The sequence below is a fragment of the Anabrus simplex genome, chromosome 1 (assembly GCF_040414725.1).
Source record: "Anabrus simplex isolate iqAnaSimp1 chromosome 1, ASM4041472v1, whole genome shotgun sequence".
NCBI lineage: Eukaryota > Metazoa > Arthropoda > Insecta > Orthoptera > Tettigoniidae > Anabrus > Anabrus simplex.
The window spans coordinates 861452806-861469540 of NC_090265.1; the positions used below are offsets into that span (position 1 = coordinate 861452806).

The 16735-nt window shown below is 40.4% G+C and overlaps 1 protein-coding gene across 1 annotated transcript in view; it reads right to left on the minus strand.

Moving 5' to 3' along the window:
- Positions 1–1918: 1918 nt before the first annotated feature.
- Pex1 (peroxin 1) overlaps positions 1919–16735 on the minus strand; it is a 288016-nt gene continuing 273199 nt past the window's right edge. Inside the window, exons 17-18 of the mRNA XM_067136460.2 lie at positions 7766–7878; positions 1919–6602 (exon numbers count right to left, since the gene is read on the minus strand). Of these exons, the coding sequence (XP_066992561.2) occupies positions 6518–6602; positions 7766–7878 (198 nt within the window). The 3' untranslated portion in view covers positions 1919–6517. The remainder of the gene's footprint in view (positions 6603–7765; positions 7879–16735) is intronic.

Consider the following 16735-nt stretch of genomic DNA (forward strand, 5'->3'; position numbering starts at 1 on the left):
GGGGGGGGGGGAAGGAAGAGATCCGACACTTCGATAAATAACGGTATCGGTCAAAGAAAGACTAGGGCCAGGATGGGCGTGAAAATAAAAGATTCCCCAGGCCTCGACATTTAATACCGTCGGGATCGGAAAAGAACAAGAGTTGACCAAGGGAGGTCGGATAGGATAGGTGAAAGTGAGGAGCGTAGCACACGTAAGTGGAAGCAATGCCAGAACTCAGCTAAGGGCTCCGTAGTCGCCAATCCTCGTTCCCAAGCCCCTGGGGCCCCTGTTAGTCACCCCTTACGTCAAACTTCGTACCTATGTAGTAATGGTAATCAGCGTATGACTCTTGTCATTATATAGAATTAAATCATATCTGTATTTTCCGGGCTTGTAGGCCGTGTTCCAGAAGCATATGATGGTCCCGACGTTTCATCGAAGACTGCGTTCGGCACTTTCAAGGGTTGCGACTGATCTCGACGGCTGCAAAGCTCCCAGTAGAACTGCTATATTTGTGGTGCTAAGGGAGAACCCGATATGTCAAAGAACTCGATTTTTCAGGAAGCGCTTTTTAAAGTTGGTGTGCTTACTGAAATTCGAGTTGTAGGCCTATTTCAATGAACTCTAAATCGAAGTGGCATACATTTGTAAATCTAATAAAAAGAAGGAAAACCAAACCAAACCAAACCCCATGGCACTACAGCCCTTGAAGGGCCTTGGCCTACCAAGCGACCGCTGCTCAGCCCGAATGCCTGCAGATTACGAGGTGTCGTGTGGTCAGCACGACGAATCCTCTCGGCCGTTATTCTTGGCTTCCTAGACCGGAATAAAAAGAAGGAACACGTGTTATTCTTATGTATTCAGCAAGTTGAGGGAACAAATCACTCGGTTGCCATATATATTGGAATCGTTATTTTGGGAACAGCGTATTCTACGGGCGCCAGAATTATAGGCCTACCGCGCTATGCCATCGTACTCTTTGTCGCACTGGCTTTAAAATATAAATAACAACTTTCACCTCTGTAACATGTTAAGTTTTTTACATATACTGTAGATATACCGGTACTCAATTTAAAAATTCACCCGCTTTTTCAATTCTTTTCACACCCTTAAGTGGATTTTCCGAAAAGAACAAATAAGTTTTTTCTTATTTTTAAAAGAGAATCCAAATACCAATTTTCACCGCTATAACATTTTCAGTTTTTGAGGTATCAGTATCGTAAGAAAAAATTCAACCCCTTTTCAGTCCTTTTTGACTCCCCTAAGTGGTTTTTATTTTTAAAAGAAATTAAAGATGCCAATGTTCACTTCTGTAAAGTGTTACTTTTATGAAATGTTCCGTAGATAACCTCATTTTAGAAATTCACCCCCTTTTTCAATTCCCCTAAAGTGGAATTTCTGAAAATAAATTATGTATGTTCCTTTACTTTTACAGGAGATTGCAAATACCAATTTTCACGTCTGTAACAATTTACGTTTCTGAGATATACTGTAGATATAGACTTTTTTTAAAAAATTCACCCCATTTTTTACTCCTGTTAACCCCCATTAATGGATTACAAAAACAAAAAATACGTTTTTCATTATTTATAAAGGAGATTCCGAATACCAACTTTGATGTCTGTGACATCTTCACTTTTTGAGATATAAGTATCCTCATAAAAGGTATTCACCCCCTTAATGGGATTTTCCAAAAACAAAAATATGTGTTTCCTTATTTTTAAAGGAGATTTCAAATACCAATTTTCACGTCTTTAAAGGTTAAGGTTTTGAGATATAGATACACTTATTTTAAAAATTCACCCTCCTTTTCACCCTCTTAGCGACGGAATATTCAAAAATCCTCCCTTAGTGAGCACCTATATTGTAATATAAATGCATCCCAAAATTTCATTTCTTTATGTCCAGTAGTTTTGGCTCGGCGATGATGAGTCAGTCAGTCAGTCAGAACATGTTATTTTATACATATAGTTTCTAGGCATACTGAACTCTAATGTCGGCTGAGACTACTTTCGAATAAAGGATACTCAACGGTAGAACGTAACAGAGATCTATTAGCATTTATAATAGTCGGAGTTCCAGAAATTTCTAAACTCACGAAGTATTGCAAATTTAAACAAAGGCAATTAAAAAACGCCATTTTCAGTGGACAAGTGTATAGCTAAATGGTGGAAACCTACATATAATTTTCTTAGAACTGCACGTGAGTGTAACATCATTAAATCCCCTCGAACGGCCTACTGAAAGCATGTTGTCATCAATCAGCAAAGTTTTCGCTGGTGAAGAATGTTCTTTCATCACCGCAGCATGGAAGGCGAGTGAGAAATTTTATTCTTTAATAGTTTACTATACCTGGTTGAAATGCCGGACGTGAAGCAAGGATATCCACGCAATTAATACGTAGAGACTGTAATCCCTGACAAACTCTAAAAATGTTGTTGAAATCTCAGACCAGAGGCGTTCAAGATCGATGGAAATACATTTTTAAAATGTTTTGTGAAGTCATAAGGATTTGCAAAATGGTATATTTTAGAAAACGCTGGCAGTAAGAGGGCTGCCTGGCAGAGGCAGTAAAGGCGCGCTCGGTTTAAGAAACGAGAGTTCCACTTCCGGAGGTGCACATGGCTCTGAGGTTCACTCAGCCTACATCAAAAATGAGTACCAGGTTAATTCCTGGAGGCAAAGGCGGCCGGACGTGGAGCTAATCACTATACCTCACCAAGCGCCCAGGTTACAGATAATGGAAGCCTTTAATTCCCCACCCCTCGAAGAGCCTTCAAGGCCTGTACGGAAACGACTTGCCAGTAAGAGAGGTTAAGAGTATTGAGATATGATGTAGGGGTACCTCATTTACCATTTCCCGAACTCTCTCATTTCGTACTCTGTCTATTTTCGTAAAACCTACTCCGCACCTTTGAAACTTCATTTCCGCTGCTTATATTCTACTTGTATCCCCCTCCTTTACCACCCACGTTCTGATCCATACGTCAAAATTGGCATAAAATAAGTCTTGTAGATAACTCCTTTATATATCTGTGGTTGCAGAGGTATGGACATGTCAAGAGAATAGGAGAAGAGAGGATACAAAGAAAGATTTTGAAATTAAGTTGAAGGGAAAGAGACTTAGAGGTAGACCGAGAGAAAGATGGCTGAAAGGTGTACAAAAGAGAATCGAGGCAAGAGGAGAGAACTGGACGACAGTGAGAGAAGAGAAGTGGTGGATAGACGGAAAACGATGGAGAAGCTTATGATGATGATGATGATGATGATGATGATATGTGATGTAATCTGTTTCAAAATGAATGTGCTTCACAAGTCTTTAAAGAGTGTATACGATTTTGAAATAACCTGTCTGGCAAGAGTTCATTCCTAAATAACATGTTGCAAAAGTTAGTCACAATAAACTATAATCATCCGTATCACAAATTCCATTCCTTCTAGTCCAGAATGGTTCACAGTCTGCACCAGGTAGTACAAGAACAACACAAACTAGTCGACCATCCTACGAAATATATGGTTTCCTACGAACGAACGAAATTCGATCCCTTCTATTCTGACACAGAAACTAAACTGAAAAGTAAGCTTCTAATAAAAAGACTTCTTATCTTTGTTTTCTGACATGTATTTAGACCTAAGCAAAACTAGTCAAACATCAACACTCCCTTTTAAATAAATATCACGAATAATAGCACTCAGATAACAACATTCTAGACTACATTTTCTGGTATTTTAATAATAAGCTCACATGGAGTTACTGGTATTTTAATCTGAAAGTGATAGACGTGTAGCTAGTCACCAACACCAGTATGTTGTAGCTAGAAAATGCCAAAATGCCAAGGCTATCGAATCAATAATTTGACTTCACAGCTCAAGAGGCTGATAATACCACTGCTCAAACTGCAATGCCCGTACTGCCCAGAGATAATGTTACTTTCTAACACTCATTCTAACCGTTAACGGCCTTAGCAGACGCTAAGGTGTTTGAATTTTGTCCCACTTAAGTTCTGTAAATTTCAGAAGGCAGCAACGCCCAAATGACGCACTTCAATATCTTTAAATGCCACCGAAGCAGCCGATATCGAATCCACTATCTTGAAAACACAAGAATAATCCACTGTAATACTGTTGCGCTGCTCAAGAACTTTCATACATAAAATTATATCTAAATAAATCTTAATGCCACAAACAAATTACAATGGCGCAGTTAGCTTTTAACACGGGAACGTAGGCCAAATAATACAATGGCATTGCTCAAAGTAGGATTTCTAATGGTAGAGTACAGTACTGTGTACACAGAAGGGTCACCAAATTCCTTGTTGTGGTTCGAAGAATACGATCTGGGCATCCGTGGCTAATGGTAGTCATAAGAGAAGATATGCCAGAATTCACGGTTAGCAGGCAAATTAAATAACCTTTTGCAAGAACACTTCTTCTCATATCAATATTTCTGATAATATAAACGTTATTATTAATGCATATGACCTTTGACATTGCATTCTCTAATATTTTGCTTTGTATAAAGCACAATATACGAAATATTATGAAAACTAACAATCTCATATTAATAACACTGTCATGTTTGTCAGAACTAACCTGAACTATGAAATAAACACACCAAGTTGCAAAAAATTTACCTAGGTACACTAAGGTACACTTAAACCATATTCTAAGGAATACAATACATGTACTGACACTTGAAAGTAATACAAATGCAGAATAAAAATACAGGAAGGATATAATGTACTGAATGTATTTTGGTCCTTTGATTTGCAAAACATTATGGATCCGGTTTACCTGCTAATTACTACTATTATGTTACCCGGTCCAGTCTATTGGTGAAGATTTTTTTTGATTTTTGTGTTAAAACTCATTGCGATTTGTAAGTGCAACAAGAACCGCCAGTCACCTATAAAGCAATATTCATAACTGCTCCATGTAGGCCTTGCTTAATATGAATACCATATAAATCTCACAATGACAAAATACTTCCACAACTGATGACGCATCAAATACTGCACGTCGTACAAAATTATTCATGTGATAGTAAGTATTCCACCGGTGCATTTGTGACGAGGAATACAGATAGACAAAATTTTACTGAGAAAGTATACAAAATGCCATTGTCACTCACATAGCATGTATGACAGACAAGACTCAACTTCTGTATGTCATACCATACACACTAATTAACGGTTAAGTGTGTAATATAAAGCTCTGTCCATTTTCTATATTCCATCCGCCTAGCGTTCAACAGCTTCGCACTTGCCCTTACGAACTTAAACAACTCGCTCCAGACCATTCTCATAGCCGGTAGCTGGTGAACAATCAATTTATTGAACTACTAAAATTTGCCTAACGACGCAAACTTAGCACAAGTAACTGGAATCATGACGTGGGTGGGGTGTTAATCAGTCCCAATATTTAACGGTACTGTCAATAATTTTACGTTTAGGGAGGCGCAGGGGTGCTGGATGTTTTCTTCTACATGCCGATAAGTCTGCCGATATGAGGCTAGCGAATTTGAGCAACTTCAAATACCATCGGACTGAGCCGAGATAGAACATCCCGACGTGGGTTATGAAGGCCAGCGGCCTACCGTCTGGGCCACTCAGCTCCAATAATTAGTCCCATATTATGTTTGGGTATGATGAACGTCCCTTGTAACCAATCTGACTGTCTCGTCAGCAGTATTCGATCATTTCCGAAAAAGTTATCCAGAATGTGAAATAAGATTCTAACTACAACGGCATCATGTGAAAGTTCAATGGCCCTCGAGCGAAGGATGCTAAGTACTGGGTGGGGAAGTAACATCATTCCACGCAACCATGAATATTCGCCTGATAAAACTGCACACCCGCCGTACAGCCAGCGCAGAGAAGATGCAGATATTACAACAATCGAAACTGGCTATGCTTCACTACAGCGTGTCGAGTTTCATGGGGCGAATATTCGTGGTTGTGCGGAATTAACTTGTTTTCCGACCCAATACATCCGCAAGGCCCGGGAGTGAACTACACCATCACAGTTTTATCATACTGCTATGAAGAAAGGTTACATTTAGAACTGTCGAAATTTTACCTGTTTGAAGGAAAATCTGTAAAGAAAATGCGTTTTAGATGGAGAAGAATAAACAAAAAACAAACAAGCCACGTAGGACACATAGCTATTCTAATACCAGAAATATTTCAAAATTAGTACCAGAACATTTTAGAAAGATATACCGGTAATTGTTTATTACAAGTAATCCCTTCCTTCAAATTTTCTCATATGGATTGAAGGGGACTAATCGATAAAATCATGTATGCCTCAATTCCATCCCGGATAAATTTTACAGGAATGGGTGTAGACATTCCGAAATTCGAAGGTGAAAAATCACCTTTCAAACCACTTCAAAAATTAAATTGAAACGTTATCAAAGATAAGTTCTATACTGCATTGTAAATATGAAACACTGCCAAAACAATTAGCCGTGTACCTATAAAAGAATATTGAATACTCCCACAACCCAACCTAAAATCCATGCTAGATGAGCAGATTATGCCAATGTTGCTCTCTGAGGTAATATGCTAAATTCTTCAACAGCTCCTCTTCCTCCACGTGAATTGGAAAATTTCTTGTTGCTGCAACAGAGCGAAAATATATACAATTATTAAAAGGTAATAAATAAACGAAATATAGTATTCACGTTTATCACACACTGTGCAACACCCTAATTTGACTTCATAGAAAATACGCACGAATATACGCAATTACGGTACGCTCTTCATTGTCCTCACGATCTTCCGTAAGTGCTGTAAGTTACCTAGTTAGCAGTGAACACTACACATAACCATCCTTTCACTATCACCATTGTGAGTAAGGGGGCAACCTGTTCCCACGGTGAAACAAGCATGTCCGGAGCAACTGACAACAGTATATTATAGAAAACAGATATATCACTGCTCTTCCGGCTCAGTACAACGGATTGATGATCGATAAATGATTCAGAACTTTGGGCATGAATACTGAAGTCATCTGCCTCATGATCCTAATACATACCAAATAATAATAATAATAATAATAATAATAATAATAATAATAATAATAATAATAATAATAATGAAATCCACAGCCTGTTTCCAGTCATTTGACCGGGTCAGGAATGGAATGAATGAAGTCCCCACCTAGCGGCAAGGACAGGAATTGCGCCGGCTGACGAAGCCTGTCGCAATGATTAATGACTGACAGATGAAATGAAATTTTATTGAAGAGTGTAGCTGGAATGCAAGATGACGGGGAAAACCGGAGTACCCGGAGAAAACCGTATCCTGCCTCCGCTTTGTCCAGCACAAATCTCACATGGAGTAACCGGGATCTGAACCACGGAACCCAGCGGTGAGAGATCGGTGCGCTCCCACCTGAGGCACGGAAGCCCAATAATAATAATAATAATAATAATAATAATAATAATAATAATAATAATAATAATAATAACTGTACTATCCGTCGTTCAAATTATTGAACAGTAGGAGAAGCTAATCAGGTACGGTACTACTCGTGTACATCAAGATTAACAGGAGCCGTGCTAATTTATACCTCATAAAAGCAATCCCTACAACCACCACCAGTTAACTCGTTACTGTGACAAATGAAAAATATTTATTGACAGCTATATTCGCCTTTGATGAACTTCCTGTTATAATCTGTATTCTAAAGCCCATATGAATCAGCTCTTGATCATTCTTTTCCCCACGGTTTGTAGCTGTGAGCAAGCAAATGATGCGGTGATATGAATAATACTTACATCGTTTCATATTTGAGCCTTTCCTGTCGCGTAAGAGAAGGTCTGGTGTCTTTCAGAGCAGACATCAACAGCTGTTGATTTATGTCTGATGTCGGACGCATCTCCATCCCATCCTGCAACACACACATACAGTCCTACAAATAACAAATCCTTACACAGTTGTGTAACACTTGTATACTTATACACTGAATAAATGCTGTATAAGCGCTGCATATTTTTCGTACTAATAAACGTGGTATACGCATTATATTAATTTGATAATGTTATTGGCTTCACGTCCCACTAAATACATTTTCGGTTTTCGGAGACGCCGAGGTGCCAGAATTTTGTCCCCCAGGAGTTCTTTAAGGTGCCAGTAAATCTACGGACACGAGGCTGGCGTATTTGAGCACCTTCAGATACCACCGGACTGAGCCAGGATCGAACCTGCCAAGTTGGGGTCAGAAGGCACGCATTGTATTACTATACCGGTACTGCACGTGAACACTCGTTCCACGCCGTAGGAATCTCTTCTTGCAGTTCACTGACGTATTTAGTCACGTTCACCACTTTTATGATCGCTTTTGCTGCTGCTTTATTTACGGTTTTTCGATCTCGATTGTAGCATCGACTAAATATTTAGATATTCATCTAGACAGGAAATCATTATGGCACTCTCACGTTAAATACATTGAAGAGAGATCTCTGCCAATATATATACTGCATTAATGAAGCGATCTTGGGGATCCGATCTTTGTACAATGTTATTGTTGTATCAAAGCATCATTCGTTCGAATCTTACGGCACAAGCTTCACTGATACGGGGGCTAACAAGATGATTTCTAAATTGGATTCTTCAGGTACAATTTACTAAAATCTGTATCGGGGCTCTGAAATCTTCCCCAAATAACTCAACTTTGGTTAAGGCAGGGGAATTACCACTATAAAGGAGAAAATTACTTGCTTCCAAATTTATTCTCAGGACTCTCTCGATTACCTCCACCCCTCCCCCCTCCCCACACACTTCCAAAATTATCCTTACTCGTACGCTACTATCAGGTACGAAGCACTCCACTACGACCATACGCAGCACATGCCTGGGTTTATAATTCCCTCTCATTTCGAAATTCTATCATACAAACCCCCTCCCCTCTACATCTAATTATATTCTTACATTTAACGCTAATTGTTTGTCCCCCAAATTATCCTTCCCTCATTCGGTGGTTCAAACTCTTTCGGTCCATTATTTTTTCTCTAGTTGCTTTATATCGCACCGACACAGATATGTCTTATGGCGACGATGGGACAGGAAAGGGCTAGGAGTGGGAAGGAAGCGGCCGTGGCCTCAATTAAGATAAAGCCCAGCATTTGCCTTGTGTGAAAATGGGAAACCACGGAAAACCATTTTCAGGGCTGCCGACAGGGTCCATTATCTGGAACCAGTTCTACTAAATTAGTACGCGTAGCACTATCACAGAATGTCCGCTACCTCTCCCCAGTATTGAATACCGATGGATCCAAATATAATAACCATCCAGATGTAGGGGCAGCTGTTTTCTCACAAGATTTAAACATTTCTAAACAAATTACGCTCCCGTCGGAGACATCCATATTTACGGCGGATGCTTTTGCGATCCATCAAGCCTTATTAATTACTGATCAAATGTTCTCAACTCACCACTGCGTACATTGCATCTGATTCTCTGAGTGTCTTACCGGCTTTAAACAATCCCAGGTTCAGGAAACATACAAAATATCCGAAAATTTGTTTCAATGTTCATCAATCAGGAATTATGGTTACCTTACTTTGGATTTTCCGGCCCCGTGGTGTAGGGGTAGCGTGCCTGCCTCTTACCCGGAGGTCCCGGGTTCGATTCCCGGCCAGGTCAGAGATTTTTACCTGGATATGAGGGCTCGTTCGAAGTCCACTCAGCCTACGTGATTAGAATTGAGGAGCTATCTGACGGTGAGATAGCGGCCCCGGTCTAGAAAGCCAAGAATAACGGCCGAGAGGATTCGTCGTGCTGAGCACACGACACCTCGTAATCTGCAGGCCTCGGGCTGAGCAGCGGTCGCTTGGTAGGCCAAGGCTCTTCAGGGCTGTAGTGCCATGGGGTTGGTTAGTTAGTTACTTTGGATTCCTGGTCATTCGAATATTAAAGGTAAAGAACAGGCCAATGTCCTGGCTAATGTTGCGGCTAAAGGACAGGGAGTTGCATACTATTTGGCATTACCTTACACTGATTTTTGGAGCACTTGTACTGACTGATACGATTAGACATGGCGAGATAATTGGAGTAATATCTCTTGTAAAACGGGTCGGAGTTTGTTTACGCTTCTTCCAATTATCCCCAAATCACCGTGGTTTAAACGGCATTATTATTCTCCACGTCATATTACGAATATTATTCGATTGCGTCTCAATCACATGTGCACTCCTGACCAATCATATCGCATGAAATTAGAATAATTTAATCTATGTAAATGTAATACTTCGATTGGTACAATTAACCATGTATTGTTTCAATGTCCGCTACTCGAAGCTAGCAGATTGAAATGATTGAAGCCGCTTTTTCGGAAACATTCCTCCTTACCTAATCAAATATCATGTTGGTTAATAGATCCCAGCCCAGCACAGTGGTGGCCCTCTCTAACTTCCTTTCTGAAACCAACACTTTTATTTAATCATTTCCCTTTGCGTATGTTGATCCGGTCATGTAGTGTGGTAATAAGTCGCCGAGAAGGATCGCTCCGGGGTGAAGCTGTGTACCCTGTATCCTTGGAAAATTCCTATATATAGTATATTCGTGGTAGATTTATATTCCTCTGTGGCTAATTTTGTCCCCAAAGTTTTTAAAGTTTCCTCCATAGTTGGTGTTTAGTTATAAGCCCAGTGACCGGGTAAACCGCTATCAGCGAAGTCCATTAAATTATGAAGAAGAAGAAGAAGAAGAAGAAGCAAAACCTTTCGAGTAGCCGCGTGGTAGCACGGATCGAATAAAATGTTTGAATAAGAAAGAACAGAACAGTAACACACACATTTCTGCGGTATATTATTCTCACTATACTAGACTTAACTAAAGTTGGCGTCTGACAGGTAAGGTTGGAGGGAGGAGCACTGCACGTGCCATTTCACGATGTTGCCACATTTCAGCATTCCTTTCTACATACTCTTACCCCTCGCTTCCGGCTCACTTGTTCCCTCCTTCATTCTGACCGCTGTGATGTGTTGTAGACTACCTGGCCAGGCGGTGTCGTCCCATTTGCGATCACTCTTATACAAACATTCAGGTTCTTATCAGTGACAGTGACAGGTTTGGCAACTCCCAGCAAGACGAGCTGCCCTGAAGTTTGATCTCCATGGCAACCGCAGTCGCCCCACCCTCGTTTCCATGGCAACCACACAGCCACTCCCTTCATCCCGCCTCGGCAGGCAGTAAACGGACCTCGCTCTAAGAAATGTCAGACACCAACTCTTATTATTAGCAGTATAGTAATAATTCTGCCACTGGTAATAATTGCAAACCCCAGTCCACGCCCATGTTCGTAGTGCTGTGAAATCTTTAAGTTCGCAAGATATAGAGCGACCTCCGGATCTTTTAGTAAGTCATTCCGACTGTGTTAATGACAATTCGAGCATACTCCTTCGTAAATCTATATTTCATTTTTAAACTTTCGTCTTCCTGTAGAAATGGGTTACGAACATTTCCTGCCTCCATAACCTCTAAATGTGCTATATCTTCTATGTTAAAAATATCGTGGAGATCATCAACGTTTTATTCCCCAATCTTTCAATGTGTACTTAATGGATAAGTCGGATATTTTACCACGATTATATTACTGGAGACAGTAAATGCCACTAAAATAAACTGACCGCTCGTTTCTTTTTCGTCACTCGCTGCTATACAACGCTTACAGAAGGGTCCTGGTCTGTATAAGCAATTCAATGTATAACAGATGTATACACAGAAGGCTTATACATGGTTAATTAGTAACAAATTGCACATATACGGTGTATAAACCTCGCATAAAAGTTATACACCGTTTATTAGTAAGACTGCAGATGTATACACAGAAAGCTTATACACGGTTTATTTATTATTTATTAATAATCGATACGGCCACCTGTGGGCCACGTTTACACAATCTTCCTTCTGTCACGCAGACTGATACCCTTCTCTTTACACTCTCGCCAAAGATTCTTGAGTCTTTGACTTCTTCTTGCTCGTTCTTCCACCGAGATGTTCCGTGGCTTCGCATGTTGCTCTTCAGACGCATCCCTCAATCCTGCAACCTTCTTCCTAAATGATGTCCTTTCTTTTATATCCTTCTCCTTGATACCTATTTCTACCAAGTCATTGTGCACGTGTGTAAGCCATCCCGGTTGTTTTTTCCACCTTTCCTGCAGAAGAAGTATCCTGTTGGCCAATCTCTCAGGGTTCATTCTTTTGATATGTCCATAAAACGTCAGTCTCTTTTTTCTCATCACAGTCGTGATTCTTTCTACTGTCTTGTAGAGCTCCAAATTATCTTAACCGGAATGTGTTTGGGTCACTCGTCGACTTTCTAGGGCCTAAGATTTTTCGCAAGAATCTTCTTTCTCTTTTTTCAAGGACTGGGTCAGCCATCCTCGTCAAGGTTTCTGCTCCATAAAGGCACTCTGTTCTAACCACTGTGCAGTAATGTTTTAACTTGGCCTGAATTGAGAGAGACTTGGACTTATAGGTGTCATGACATAGTCTGAAAGCCAGCTCCATCCTTCTTACCCTCTCCTTTAATCCCTCCTTTTCATCTCCATTGGGGGTGAGTATTTCTCCCAGGTATTTAAATTTTCGCACACGCTGGATATCCCCATACAATGTAACAAGTCTGTCCGTGTCGCCTTTTTTTATAGAATCTATGAATGCTGTTTTTTCGAAAGAGATTCTTAACCCTGTTTTGACTGCAACATTTTGTAGTTCTTCGACTTGTTTCTTGGCTGTTTGATGGTTGTCTGTAATAAGAACGACATCGTCTGCGAAGGCAAGGCAATCCAACATCATCGCATTTTTTCCACAACCTCTTTACCCCATTCTTCATTCCATTTTAAGTCATTCTCAGCCTCCATTCCCTAATAACGTTTTCTAAAATGCAATTAAAGAGTAGTGGAGAAAGGCTGTCTCCTTGCCTCAAACCCGTTTTTATCTCAAATGGATTTGAGAGTTCGCCCATAAATTTGACTTGAGAAAAAGTGTTTGTAAGAGATTGCCGAATTATGGCCAGAGATTTCTCATCCACTCCAAACTCCTGCAGAACGTTCATGAGCACTCCACGATCTATGGAATCATATGCCTTTTTGAAATCAACGAAGGTTATGATTGTCCTCTTCTGATTTCTCATTGATCTTATTTTTATAAGTGATTTTAGAATATAAATCTGCTCAGCACATGAACGCCCTTTCCTGAACCCTGCCTGGTATTCACCAATTTGTTTATCTAGATGTGTTTCAAGCCTCCGCTGCAATGCTTTGGATAGAATTTTGTATGCTATAGGAAGAAGAGAGATACCTCTATAGTTGTTGACGTTAGTTTGGTCCCCTTTTTTGTGTAAAGGATGAATGAGTGCATTTTTCCAATCACTTGGTATTTCTTCTTTTTCCCAAATAAAAGCGAATAATTCCTCTAGTTTTTCCACTATATTTTCACCTGCAAATTTGAATAACTCTGCAGTAATTGAATCTTTCCCAGGAGCTTTGTTGTTTTTTAGTTGCTTAATGATGTCCCTAATTTCTTCCTTATTTGGTGGTAATGAATCCTTCAACTTGAATTGAGGCTCTCCAAACAGCAATCCATCTTCGGGAGGTTCACAGTTCAGAAGATTCTGGAAATAGTTGGCCAGATACTCGCAGTTCTTCTTGTCACCAATAATGAGTTTCCCTTGTTCACTTTTAAAACAGATTACCAGGGGAGAATTTTTTGATATTGTTTTTAAACCTTCTATAGAAATCTGATATACACCGTTCATTAGTAAGACTAAAATTGTTTACAATTTTCTCTCTCTCTCTCTCTCTCTCTCTCTCTCTCAGAATATAAAGTTGAAGACGATTATTGTTTCAAGAGGAAGTGCATTACAATCAGAAGAGGAAAAGGAAGAGATATAAACCTTCGAAGAATTAAGGTAATAAAGAAAGAATGGGACGAGCAACGATCGGCGTGAAAAAAGACTCCCTAAGGCCTCACAAATATAATAACCGACGGAGTCGGGGTTGGAAAGAAAAAACTGGTCAAGGGAGGTCAGACAGGGAAGATGAAAGTGAGGACATTCCCAACTCAGGAAAGGATCCCATGGTCACCAATCCACTCTCTCAAACTCTCCATTTAATACTCCCAAACTATAAAAGTACAGTAACAACAAGCCGCTCAATATGTGTCTGAATTTGGTGGTGCTGATTATTGTTGTTTTAAGAGGAAATACAAAGAGGCAATCATCCTTTCTCAACGCAAACAAGGAAGCGGTCCGGCCCTTGGAAGAATAAACAAAGGAAAGGGCCACAACGACCTTGAAGAAAGACTCCTTAGGTCACGCAAACCCACAAACCTATAGTAAACGGGCAGGCAGCGCTATATTTCGCAGCATTGGTGCTAGAGAAGCCGGAAACTTGCGGCCGCCGCCATCTTACGTCACTACAGATCCACTGTAAATGTATATGTTACTGTGTTACGTGCAGTTTTGGTTTGTGTTGTTTTTACAAACATTTCACTTTTGTTTTACGGAAACTACTGTGTGGTAGAATGGTGAATACCTGCCTAGTTTTTGGGTGTGGTTTTTCCTATTCACAAAGAAAGAAGACCGAAGGAGCAGGAGTTTCTATAATAATAATAATAATAATAATAATAATAATAATAATAATAATAATAATAATAATAATAATAATAATAATAATAATAATCTGCTGTAAATATATGCAGATAACTGTATAGTTTCATAATCAAGACGGGGACTCGTAGGCCAAGTCAGCCCATTATGTTACCGGCACAAGCCGAGCCTTCCTATCATAGTGAAACGTTCAACTGCTTGGTACTCTGTCGACGAACTTTCAAGATAATACAGTGGTGGTTTTCACAAAGGCTTTCTAAATAGAGAATCCTATTGCAATGAAACTACAACAGGCAAGGACCTCTGGTGTCATTGACATTACACTCAATAAAATCGAGTAGTACTACTTCTAATACTAAATGTTTTCATTCCTCCCCTGAAGGGTGAGGTGGGCCTCCTAGATGGTGTCGCCGTCTCTCAGCCAGGTGATATGTATCGGCGAAGGAGATTTTACAAGTATCACATTGTAGAGAATTGGCCAACATCTTGTGATATTTTATCTTCATATGTCATACCACGCTCTCTCTCCAATGAAAGTTCGGAACATACCGCTTAGTCGAACAGCTCGTTTCCTTACTCCCAAGTCTTCGCAAAGCTAGATGTAGAAAACAATGTAGTTCCATCTTAAAAAGGGTTAGTACCGTTATCTGTGTAGATATTGACACCTCGAAAAGCACTGCAATTATGAGCACCTTGGTAACATTACTTAAAGCGAAAATATATTTTAACGGTCTACGAGTTATTTGAGCTGGTTCATGTACTTAAAAACTTTCTTCTAAGAAATGTATAATGTTTGACTAACCTCTTTATCAACATTCTGCGGCAGTAATTTGTAATGTGGTACTTGTGAAATGGGCCACTATAAGGTTATTCGTAGGTGCTCCACACTGTACAGCTTGAGTATTGACTTGAGCGAGCCGTCTTAATTGCGGATAAGCAGGCCAGGCGAACTATACAAGGTGATACAATCACTCGACGCTTATAATTACATCGTTAACTCTATTCTACCTTGCAGTGATCGAGCGGGAAGGAGAGGGAAGGAGTAATGCCATCGTGGCTCTCAGCCAACCAGATAAGCCCAATAAACTGAAACTTGCCAAGATGACATTGTTATCTTATTTCCCCTCCAGTTATACGCCACCTCCTACGGGGTGCTCCAATCTTAGTGAAGCAGTCACCGAAGCCGCGTCCCCACCAAGTCGCACACAATTACACATGTCAACATCTGATCAACGCATTGTATCTCACTTCTGAAAAAAAAAAAAAAGTTGATTTTAATTCATGATCGCCTGGAATAGTAGAGACATGAAATGATGATACACTTAACAGTATAAAGCAATTTGAACGGTAAGTCCTACATATTCAAACTTATTTCTAGCGAACAGTTAAGCCCCCACAGCAATAGAACTGCATTGTACGGAGATAAAGGAATCAAAAAGATGATGCTTATTTTCGACGGGAAGAATAACAAGAGCGAAAGGAATAGGCCCGACCCTTCTCCACGCCTCGGAAACCTAATACCGTCGAGGATGAAAAATAACACCGTCGAGGATGAAAAATAACAAGAGTTGACCAAGAGATGTCTGATAGGATAGATGAAAGTGAGGAGCCTGGCACAAGTAAGTGGAAGTAATGCCCCACACAGTTATACGTCCCGTGGCCGTCACTTCACACTCCTAAGTCCAGAGACACTGGGGATTATCCCTTTTAGTCGCCTCTTATTCTGAGCTGATGCCGAGAACGTATTCTACCGCCCCACCCACAGCGGAATATCCCCCTGTGGGTGGGGGCGGTAGAATAACACCCACGGTATCCCCTGACTGTCGTAAGAGGCAACTAAAAAAGGCTCCAGGGGCTCTCAACTTGGGACCGTGGGTTGGCAACCATGGGGGCCATGAGCTGCGTCCTGGCACTGCTCCCACTTACTTGTGACAGGCTCCTCACTTTCATCTATCCTATCCGACCTCCCTTGGTCAACACTTGTTCTTTTCCGACCCCGGCGGTATTAGGTTTCCGAGGCCTTAGGGGGTCTTTCATTGTCATGCTCTTCATGGCCCTTGTCTTTCTTTGGCCGATAAAATTCATTTTTTCGAAGTGACGGATCATTCCATTTTTTTTTCTCTGATCAGTGTTATA